General features: G+C 38.2%; 1 protein-coding gene across 1 annotated transcript; it reads right to left on the reverse strand.

Annotated features, from left to right (window-relative positions):
• Nucleotides 1-184: 184 nt before the first annotated feature.
• On the reverse strand, nucleotides 185-2039 carry LOC147934893 (delta(3,5)-Delta(2,4)-dienoyl-CoA isomerase, peroxisomal-like). The gene is made up of 2 exons (XM_087476317.1): nucleotides 1001-2039; nucleotides 185-648 (listed from the first exon to the last, which is right to left on the reverse strand). Exons 1-2 carry the CDS (start codon nucleotides 1623-1625, stop codon nucleotides 458-460), a joined length of 816 nt encoding a protein of 271 aa, XP_087332443.1. The 5' UTR covers nucleotides 1626-2039; the 3' UTR covers nucleotides 185-457.
• Between the last annotated feature and the right edge of the window lie 9905 nt (nucleotides 2040-11944).

Here is an 11944-nt window from a genome sequence, read left to right on the forward strand (position 1 = left end):
TGAACCTTTTTAGATTTTCCAATTGTTACCGCTTTAGATCAGAAGGTACAAAAGTGGTTAAATCGTGAACAAGGGAGTCAAGTGAAGATTACTGTACCTTCTATGTGATCTGAGTCTGAGACGATTCTTTGTTCTGTTTCAATTGATCACGACCTTTAATTTCTAGATATCATGTAAAAAAGAATGCAGAGAAGACACAGATACTAAATAAACATATTGATGAATCCTGTTACAACAACAAACCGATAGTAGAAGTATAGCATTTACCAAATAGGACTTATGTGCACTAAGTAGAGTCAATAAGACCATGTGAATAAGACCATTTATCTATAGATTTTATTTGATAACTAAGGAACTATCAATAGCTACACTTCTTTGACGAATGAACTTATTACTTTGTTACCGGAAGAACGATAATACTGTCTTTGAAAGACAAGAAGGAACAGAGACTGTAGGATCACAGTTTAGCAAAACGAGGTTTTCTTTTCTTCATCTGAGCAGAAACAGCTTCATTGAGGTCGTCTGATATAAGCATAGCCGAGTTCCAAGTTGCTACGTAGTCTAGACCTTGTTCTACACTCACCTCTCTGCTTCTTAATAACACTGCCTTTGTCCCTGTCACAGCTAGTGGAGACTTGGCTGCTATTCCTGAAAATATCGATACACAAATTCTCATAACTTCAAATACCAATCATCTCAGAATCAAACATAGAATCAGCAGCTTTAAGCAACTTAGTGGATCAAAAAAAAATGAACAAAATTGCAAGAATGATTAGATACAAAAACTTAATTATCTCATTCCCTAAATCATCTCAGAATCAAATTCGAACACAATTGAGCATTGGGATCAGCAGATTTAAGCAACAAATTGAACCAAAACTGTATAAAATTGCAAGAAAACATGATTCTCATTCACTAAATCATCTCAGAATCAAATTTGAAACAAATCGACGATTCAGCAGATTTAAGCATTTAATCCGGAGAAAATTAGATTAATTACCTTCAGCGATAAGATCCGATTTAGATCCAAAAACCCGAGAAACCAAACCAAGCTCCTGCGCTTCACCACCTGAGAATCTCCGAGCCGTTAACGCCAATTCCATGGCGTTCGCATACCCAACGATACTCGGCAACCTCTGAAGCGTGCCAAGATCCGCGACAATCGCTAGATCAACCTCCTTAATCGAGAAAAAAGCATCCTCAGAGCAATACCTAATATCACAAGCCGTAACGAGATCAACGCCACCTCCGATACACGCGCCGTGTATAGCGGCGATCACAGGTTTCCGGCAGAGCTCGACGGCCGTGATCGCAGCTTGCATCGACTTGATCTTACGGCGTAGGAGCTCGCTCGAGCGTCCTCTATCGTTTTTACCTGACGAGGATTGGGCCTTGATTAAAGAGAGGGAACTGAGGTCGATGCCGGAGCAGAAGTGTTTCCCGGCGCCGGAAATGATGATGACGGAGACATCTGGGTTTTGGTCGAGAGATGAGAGAGCTTTGGGGAACTCGACGAAGAAATCGAGGGATAAGGCGTTGAGCTGTGATGGTCTGTTGAGGATGAGGTGAAATACAGAGGAATCAGTGTTCTTGCGTTCGATTTCTAGGGTTCTGTATGACTCCATAGCTTCAATTTTTGAAATTAAAGTGATGGTGATGATAACTTGATAAGGTGAAGACTGAAGAGATAGAGCTTATACCAAGGTTTGAAATGAAGCTTTCGAATCACAAAGGGCACAAATGTACTTTGACCGGGATCATCCTTTTCAAATCAGTATCTTGGTGTTCAGTTTAATATTCCTTCGTTGATCTTATGTGGCTCATCTCTAGTTGATTTAAAGGGTTTTTTTCCTTAATCGTAGTGTATCTTGTTCTCTTCGTCTTACTAGTGAAGTTTGATAGTAATTGTATTTGTGTTTCTGGTATTGGTGGAGTTCTTGCTTTCTTCCTTGTGGATTTGCTATTGTTTTGATATTGGTGTAGGTCTATCATGTTTTTTTGGTGCTTGATGAAAGTTTTTCATTCTTTTTTTTTTCAACAACAACATAAGATTAAGTCAAACCTATGTTTTAAAAATCGCTAGGCGTTAGTCGGGCGGTGAGGGAGGGCCTAGCGATTAATCGGCAAATCGGATTTAAATTGGGGATTAATCGTAGACTAGTTTTAGGGGTTTTATCCATATATAAGTATAATATATTAAGGGAAAATGACACCCACACCCACTTTCTCCTAAAGTATTGTCACAAAAACCCACTTTCCACTCATGGTATACTTTCCCAAGTTTTTTCCTTATGTGTCCACTTTCTTTTTACATTTTTGCCCTTACTAACAACTTACCTCTCTTTCTCTCCTTCTTTTCTCTCTTTTTCTCTTCTTTTTTGTTGTTAACACTTTAACAAAGTAAAATATATTTATTTGTTATCATAAAACAAATTTTCTATTTATTTATATAAAATATGTTATGATTATATATTTTTTACATTTTAAGATACATATTGCTATATTTTTTATGAATTTTTAGATTATACAGTATCCATCAGTCGTTGAACATTTGTTCAATTATAAGTGGATAATCAATTGCAGTATTGTTAATAGATAGTTACTTGTGTTTATTCATACAAAATATACATACATAAATTTGGTTAGATCTTTATCCATAGCATATTATCCATAACACAACATAGACCAAATAAGTACAAAACCCTTTAATTCTAAATTTTAAATCCTAGAACATAAACCCTTGAACCTAAAACCAAAACTATTCACTTTAAAAAAAAAAACAAAGTTTAGTGGATAGAAAAACTGTGGATAGGTCTCCATGGATTTACAAAGCATATCTAGACATTAAGCTGAAGAATAGCAGTTGAATGGTGGCTATGGATGTGATCATGTGGATATTTTTTTGTGGATACCAATGTAGACAGACCAAAGAATCATCATACAACATCCACACAATTAAATCCATAGACACCATGAGCTCCTTGCTTCATATTTTGTGTTGGTCCAGAAACATATACACTCATAAGTGGTTAATAAACAAAATAAAAATTAACAACATTGATTTATTTAGAATATTGAATATCAATCATGTGGATTAGTAGTTATGGATACTTATCTTATAATATCTTGCTCATTCTTTACATGAGCAGAAATTTGTCCAAGATAAATTAGGCACATAGATTTCTTTTAGCTAAATGTATTTGTACTATTTTTCAGCTAGAAGGATTTCTTTTAGGGTTTAGGGTTTAGGGTTTAAGGTTTAGGGTTTAGGGTTTAGGGTTTAGGGTTTAGGGTTTAGGGTTTAGGGTTTAGGGTTTATACCCTAAATATTAAATCCTAACACCACATAGACACTAAATCCATATAAGCCCAAAAACGTAAACCTTATACCCTAAATCTTAAATCCTAAACCCTAAACCATACACCTTGAACCCTAAATCCTAAACCATGAATTAAAAATATAGACACATCATCCACATACCTAAACCTAAACTTTTAACTTTAACCCCTAAATCCTACACCTTGAACCTTAGACAATACAACTTGAACTCAAAACATAGACATTGAATCTATATACCATCTAAAGTCTAAACCCTAAACTATGGTGATGTTTGAACATGCAACAAACTTGTCAATAAATTTCATCTGGATTGCTTGTCCACGTGGTCAGAGTTTGGTGGATAGGCTTAGAGATTAATAATGACCATGTTTGTTGTGTAGTATGCTTCTAGTGACACTTCTAAGTTCTAATATCTCTAATTCTAGCTTAAAAATAGTACAAAAACATTTGGCTAAAAGACATCTAAGTGGCTAAACTATAGTGATGTTTGAACATGCAACAAACTTGTCAATAAATTTCATCTGGATTTCTTGTCCACGTGGTCAGAATTTGGTGGATAGGCTTTGAGATTAATAATGACCATGTTTATTGTGTAGTATGCTTCTAGTGACACTTCTAAGTTCTAATATACCTACTTCTAGCTGAAAAATAGTACAAAAACATTTAGCTAAAAGAAATCTATGTGGCTAATTTATCTTGGACAAATTTCTGCTCATGTAAAGAATGAGCAAGATATTATAAGATAAGTATCCATAACTACTAATCCACATGATTGATATTCAATGTTCTAAATAAATCAATGTTGTTAATTTTTATTTTGTTTATTAACCACTTATGAGTGTATATGTTTCTGGACCAACACAAATATGAAGCAAGGAGCTCATGGTGTCTATGGATTTGATTGTGTGGATGTTGTATGATGATTATTTGGTCTGTCTACATTGGTATCCACAAAAAAATACCCACATGATCACATCCATAGCCACCATTCAACTGCTATTCTTCAGCTTAATGTCTAGATATGCTTTGTAAATCCATGGAGACCTATCCACAGTTTTTCTATCCACTAAACTTTGTTTTTTTTTTTAAAAGTGAATAGTTTTGGTTTTAGGTTCAAGGGTTTATGTTCTAGGATTTAAAATTTAGAATTAAAGGGTTTTGTACTTATTTGGTCTATGTTGTGTTATGGATAATATGCTATGGATAAAGATCTAACCAAATTTATGTATGTATATTTTGTATGAATAAACACAAGTAACTATCTATTAACAATACTGCAATTGATTATCCACTTATAATTGAACAAATGTTCAACGATTGATGGATACTGTATAATCTAAAAATTCATAAAAAATATAGCAATATGTATCTTAAAATGTAAAAAATATATAATCATAACATATTTTATATAAATAAATAGAAAATTTGTTTTATGATAACAAATAAATATATTTTACTTTGTTAAAGTGTTAACAACAAAAAAGAAGAGAAAAAGAGAGAAAAGAAGGAGAGAAAGAGAGGTAAGTTGTTAGTAAGGGCAAAAATGTAAAAGGAAAGTAGATACATAAGCAAAAAACTTGGGAAAGTATACCATGAGTGGAAAGTGGGTTTTTGTGACAGAACTCACACCCAAAGTGGGTTTTCATGACATTTTCCCATATATTAAATCTGTAATATATAGTAAATAGTTAAGGCTGGTCCAGCGGTTTTCTTATGGGCTTTGAAGCCCACTGGTAATCATGTTTTACGCTTTTTCTTATTTTTTATTAATAAATACAAAATGATCAATATATCCTCGTCTTCTTCCTTAGTCTCGATCTGTAAAACCTAATCTAAAGCTGCGTGTTTATTTCTTTTACAACTGTTTGTCGTTTTACCTTCTTATTCTTATAGTTTCAATCCTAATATGGCAGATCTATGAAAGGAAATCATAGTTAGATATTTAAAAGTTCACAATTTTTTTTTTCATAATCTGATTTATTGGCCGCCAATGGTGAAATCGCGGCGGTAAGAAGCCGTCGAGCGTATAACCGGTGATTATACGGCCGCCTAGGCCAATTTTTAAAACAGGGGGTCAAACGAACAATGCGAAAGAACATTGTTTACTAGGTAATTAAGCGTGATTTAGAACAAACAAGTTGTGCCAAATTGTCCATTTTACCATTTTGGGAACGAGGAATAAGACCAATGAAAAAAATGTGAATTGTGCATCTCTTCCAAATAAGGCGTGAACGTTGGCCACTTGGAAGGTGAAGACACCATTTTCACCAAGTCAGAGCAGTCGGTAAGGAAAACGATTTTCTGATTATCTGCCCCAATCATACACCTCATCATCCAAACTAGGGCTTCAATCTCCGCACGAAGAAGTGTGAGACTTCTTCGAAGGTTGGCTGCCCCATAGTGGGAACCTCCCCCATCGGTGTAGAACAATGTCATCCTCTACCTCCATATTGATCAGTCGCTTTCCAATAACCATCTACAAAACATAAATAACTCATGTTATGCATATCGATCACAACACCACCCCCTCGTCCATGGATTGCCCTTGGGACACCATGTGTGGGTTCACCCATATCGATACATGGCTCGGACGAGGTGTAAGTGGAAAGCTGGAGGTGAATCAAATTGGCCTTCGCTCTCCTTCGATTAACTGGTCGATGGGAAATGAGTGATTCGAAGAACACAAGTCACAAAGAGTATGGGGCTCTTTGTTACAGATCTGTAACTCACACAAGGGTTCAAGAGGAAACCACTCAAGAACTACTCGTGTTAAGGCTCGTTTCTCTCAAACGGCGCAAGAGAAAAAAATGTAAATTTATTGAACTAGGGCAAAAAATTGTGACTAGAAGGGCTGTGTATGGGACCTTATTAATAGTCCTTCAACTTTGACATTCAAGGATCGAGATAATTTCAAGTTCTAAAGAATTAAAATACAAACAAAAATAAAAGAAAAAGACAAGAAAGGAAACGTGTTCACAAAAGTGAGACCCTCTCCACAAGTCGGAGATTTTGATCTCAACTCTCTAGGACTCTAGACTCAAAAACAAAGACCAATATTGTTGCGATTTTCGGCAAAACAAATTAAGAAAAAACAAAAACAATGAAAAACGCACTTACCTTGTTCAAGGGGATTAGAGGCCACGTTGGAGTCGTGGGTTCGATCACTCCTTTTTCTTCATGTTTCTTGTTTGGCGGGTCTTCCTTAGTTGGTAGCAAGTCTTTTTGAGATTCTTACTCATCCCCGTTGTCGTCGGAATCATCAGCTCGCTTGTCTCCCCATCTGTGTTGTTGGCTACCATGATTGTCTAGCTGTTCAGTTTGAAAATCATCAACGAATGCTCATGTTGTTGGTTATGGCTGTTGGGCCATTGATGGTGCTAAGCAGTGACTCAACGCAGTGCCGGCCCGACATTAACAAGTGCCCTACGCAAAAAAATTAAAAAATGTCTTTTTTTTGTGCTTTAGTTGCTTTAAATTTTTAAGTTTTCTATAGAAGGCCACAATTTTAAAGGCTTTTCACATATCTAACAAAAACAAAAGGCCTTTTACATATAAGTATTTAGCTCTTATACATATCTCATCCACAAAAAAAGGCCTTATTGTTTAAAAGATTTATATGTCAAAAAGCCTTCAAAATTAGAGGCCTGAATCCTTGGCTTCAGTGGCTTCCCCTGTGGGTCGGGCCTGACTCAACGGCTTCATTGAACGTCTCCCTAAGCTTTCTCATGTGAGATCGTGTCATAGGTCTGTTAACTATTGTACATATCTCTAAAGCAAGGTCATCCGGTTCGGGGATGACTTCGTCGTTTGGTTCAATGACCACATCATCCCCTCCCTCTTAAGAAGGTTTTGGCCTCAGAACTGTGTATCCTACATCAAAAGGCGATAAATCAGTGACATTAAAACTCTTAGAAATGTGGAACTCACCTGGTAGATCGAGCTGGTAGGTGTTATTGTTGATACGCTCCAACACTTTAAATGGTTGTCTCCGCGAGGTGAAAGTTTTGAAATCGTTTCGTTCTCATGTGTAGCCACACCCACTCTTTGGGCTTAAAGATGACCTCCTTCCGGTTTTTATCCACCTTTTCGTTTTATTTTCAGTTTTCTTCTCTACGTTTTTCTTGATGACTTAGTGTAACTGCTTCACCAGTTCAGCTTTGCATGCCCCATTTTGATCGAAATGCGATCAAGGCAATAAAGGCGTTAAGTCTAGTAGGGTGAGTGGTTTAAACCCGTAAACAACCTCAAAGGGAAAAAACTTAAAAGCAAAATGAGTAGCACAATTGTAAGCAAATTTGATATTAAGATTCAAGCCAACTCCTAAGTGACTCTTACTAACGTAGACAGAGCACGGTTTACAACCTCAATTTAACCGTCAGTTTGAGGGTGGTAATTAGTGAAGAAGAGACGCTTAGTTCCTAATTTCCGCCATAATGTTTTTCAAAAATGGCTCATGAACTTCTTGCCCCTATCGGATACAATGGTTCGGGGGACACCAAGTAAGCGTACCACCTCCTTAAAAAATAGATCAACAATTTGTGTGGCATCATTCGTCTTATCGCAAGGAATAAAATGAGTCATTTTTGAGAAGCGATACACCACTACGAAGATGGAGTCCTTGTGCTTAATCTTGGGTAAACCTAAAACAAAATCCATCGAAATATCCTCCCAATGAGTGCTAGGCCAAAGTCGGGGTCCTCCCAATAGGCTGTCTTGACATGCTTGAAACCTAACACTTTGGCGTCCATGGTGGCAATGAGAACATGGCGTCACAATAAGGCGTCGACTAGTATGTTCTCCTTACCCTTCTTGTATTTGATGACATACATAAAAGTATCCACAAACTCAAGCCACTTGGCATGGATCCTCTTGAGCGTGGTCTACCCACATAGGTGTTTCAAAGTCTCATGGTCTATGTGGATTACGAATTCCTTGGCAAGCAAATAATGCTGCCAAACCTATAGCGATTGTACTAGTGCGTATAGTTCTTTGTTGTATGTCGGGTAGTTGAGGGTAGCTCCGCTCAGCTTCTCACTAAAGTAGGCTATAGGGCGTCCTCCTTACGTGAGCACGACTCTAATCCCTAAACCTGAAGCATCACATTCAACCTCAAACATTTTGTCAAAGTTAGGTAACGCCAAAATAGGGGCTTGGGTGAGGCAGTTCTTAAGCTCCCAAAAAGCTTTGTCCTAGGCATCTCCTCATGAAAAGTTTATATGCTTCTTGATTACGGTCGTAAGTGGTGCAGCGACGGTGTTAATATCCTTTACAAACTGCCGATAAAAATGGCCAAACCGTGAAAACTTCTAACATGGTTGATTGTCGTCAGCGTAGGACACTCTTCTATAGCCTTAATCATTTCTTGATCAACTTGTATATCCTGCAAACTTATAACAAATCCTAGAAAAACAAGTTGATTATTACAAAAGACGCACTTCTTAAGGTTCGCATAGAGCCCTTCCTTTTGGAGACACTCGAGAACTTGTTCAAGGTGTAATAAGTGGTCGGATAAATTATTGTGGTAAATAAGGATATCACTGAAATAGACAACCACAAACTTACAAATATAAGGGCTCAAAGTGTTGGTGAGACCAAAAGTCATGACTAACCACTCATATAGATCTTGCTTTGTCTTACATGTAGTCTTCCACTCGTCTCCCTCCCTTATACAGACTTGGTGGTATCCACTTTTCAGATCTACCTTCGAAAAGATGGTGGCTCTATCTAGTTCATCAAGCATATCATCTAGGCGGGGTATGGGGTGTCAGTATTTGATAGTGATGTTGTTGATGGCTTACTAGTCGACGCACATCCTCCACATGCCATCTTTCTTTGGCACAAACAGTACAGGGATGGTTGAAGGGCTTAGACTCTTGCAGATATATCCTTAGGACATTAAATTTTGCACTTTCGTTTCTAATTCCTTAGCCTCGGTGGGGTTCATCTTGTACACTGGTCGGTTTGGTAATGCGGATCCGGGGACAAGGTCAATTTGATGTTTAATCCCTCAGACGGGTGGCAGTCTGGGTGGAATGTCCTCCAGAAACACATCCTCGAACTGTTTGAGTAACATTGTCACCTCTGCTGGTAGTTCTAAACATTCTAACCCTGAGAACAAGCTCTCTTTAAATACCACTAGTAGCACAATGTGTTTGGAATTTAAAACCTTACTAATCGGAGGTTGGTTTTACTTATCTGGACGTCCTTTTTGATCTTAAGATGTACATCATGGACCTCGGATGAAGTAAGCGGAGCCAACGTGACCTTACGTTTGTTGTGGGTGAAAGAATAATAGTTGGTACGACCATCTTGCTTGGTCTCTCGGTCGTACTGCCATGGTTTACCAAGTAGTAGAAGTTCGGCTTGCACGGGCAATACATCACATAAAACTTGATCTTGGATACAAACACTTAACTAAAACACAAACCAACCATTTGTTTCACAAACCCACCGTTGGATACGGAGCATGTAGCACCAGGAAGCTCCCTACCAAATTTCCGTCAAATCAGACTGTTTCATCCTCCAAACGTTGTTTCGAAGTAGCCATCTCGAACGCAGTCCATCTGTAGGTGTTGGTGTCGACCGACACCACAATGGTGTCGAATGAGACCAACCCAAAAATTACGATATGAGCCTCCCTACAAGCTCCTTCTCGTCGCGAAACCCTAATCTTTCACATCCATCTTTTTCTTAATCGATTAAACATCAAACAACACGACTTATCTGGATAACAACCATAAGAAAGCCTCCTTGACTCTCCTAATTAACCACCAAGTAATCACATCCTTCCCCACACACATATAGATGATGGATTTCACTTCTCCTTCTCTTACCCCTCCTCAAGACTCCCTTCCTACATATCATCACACAAAACCAGTCATACAACTTAATCGCTCAGATATGCTCATGGTCACGCACTCACCTTATCAAACTGATTCTAACAACAAATACAACGAGGAGAGACTCTCCTTGCATCTGCAACAGTCCAGCCACGCCCAACCACAAGCCACACAGACAAAAAACAATCTTGAACAAACTAGACAGAAACATCAGAAAAGAACAGTCTACGAAACCCTAAAATAAAAACCAATTGTTAACTATCAAATTCCTATGGTGATAAGCTACCGCTAGATGTCACAAATTTTCCTACAAAATATTGTACCGATCATAAACCAGAAGAGACTACGATCTCATTTACAATCCCTGATGGTCCCAATTCGATTCTGAGAAAATGTGTCTCACGAAACTGCCAATAATTCATCAAGTTTAAATCCAAATCCATTTCTTTAAAAATGAGAATGACGATGAAAGGTTTGGGAATAACTCTACCAAATTTCGTTACCTTTGACGATGATTTGGTATGTCGAAAACGTTTCCTCCCAAACCCTAATGATTCTGCTCCTTTGCCTAACACACCAAAATCGAACCTCCCCTTCCTCACACCTCTTCTCCACAAACAAGCTCTCTTTTTTTTCTCTACAGGAACGATCAAACCCACCAAAAGAGAGTAGAGAGGCGTGAGTTATAGAGAAATCTAGGATTCCTTAGTTTAATTAAATTAAACCAGCATTTATCTAAACCGATATTAAACCGATTCCACCCAATTTTTGATATAAACTCCATTATTTCATTATTTTCCGGGACATGGGTGTTACAAAAAGGTATTGCTTCACAATCTTGAGCTCAGCGGAGTCGTTAAGCCACCGTAGGCGGTAGGGTTTCTGGTGCTTTGTGGTTGTTAATCCTAGCTTATCAAACAATAGCTTGCTGGCCATGTTAGTGCAAGAACCACCATCTATAATGAGACTACATACCTTGTTGTTCACAGTACAGCGTGCTTGACATATGTTCTCGCGTTGGGTTGTTTCTTCAGGGTTGATCATCACGCTGAGCACTCGCTAAGTAATCAACAGCTCTCCAACGTCGGGATACTCGATGTTGCCATCAGAATCGTGTAATTCTTCCTCCTGTTCGTTTTGGGACTTGTATCTACTAGAAGTGATGATCATGACTCGTTGATTTGGACACTCCCTCGCCATGGGGCCTCTACCCTAGCACTTAAAATAGCCAATATTATGGGAACGAATGGGTTGACTTACCTTACTAAGCTCGGGTCGAGCTGGGGACTTGGAGGATTCCACCGTATTATTTTTAAACCGCGACTCCACTTCTATCGCCTTCCTTTTGTCTTGTGGCTTGGACGTAGTTGGAACCCATAAATTATTTTTGAGGCGGTTGGTAAAGAAGGTTTGCAAGATCGCATTACCCACAAGGTGGAGAGACAACCGTACCATGACCTACAAAACGTGGTGCACTTTTCCATCTTACACTTAATATGTTGCTCCGCTTGTATGGCCAAGTGCACCAAGTCTTGAAGGTCATGGTACGGTTGTCTCTCCACCTTGTAGGTAATGTGATATTGCAAACCTTCAATGAATTGAGCCATGAGTGTTTCTTCGGACTCCTTGGCCTCCAAGCGGTCCATGAGTTGTTCAAACTCCTCGTAATACTCCTCTACCATCTTGGAAACTTGTACCAACTTTTGAAAACGCTTTTGTAAGTCTCTATTGAAGTAGGGAGCCGCATACTTCTTTTTCAAACTGA

Source organism: Camelina sativa, chromosome 11 (assembly GCF_030686135.1).
Source record: "Camelina sativa cultivar CO46 ecotype springtype chromosome 11, ASM3068613v1".
Lineage (NCBI taxonomy): Eukaryota > Viridiplantae > Streptophyta > Magnoliopsida > Brassicales > Brassicaceae > Camelina > Camelina sativa.

Excerpts from the sequence above, each read along its gene's own strand:
- LOC147934893 (XM_087476317.1), bottom strand. The coding sequence starts at position 1,625 with ATGGAGTCATACAGAACCCTAGAAATCGAACGCAAGAACACTGATTCC. Across the intron at positions 649-1,000 it reads ATCGGATCTTATCGCTGAAG|GAATAGCAGCCAAGTCTCCA; the intron begins GTAATTAATCTA and ends CGATATTTTCAG.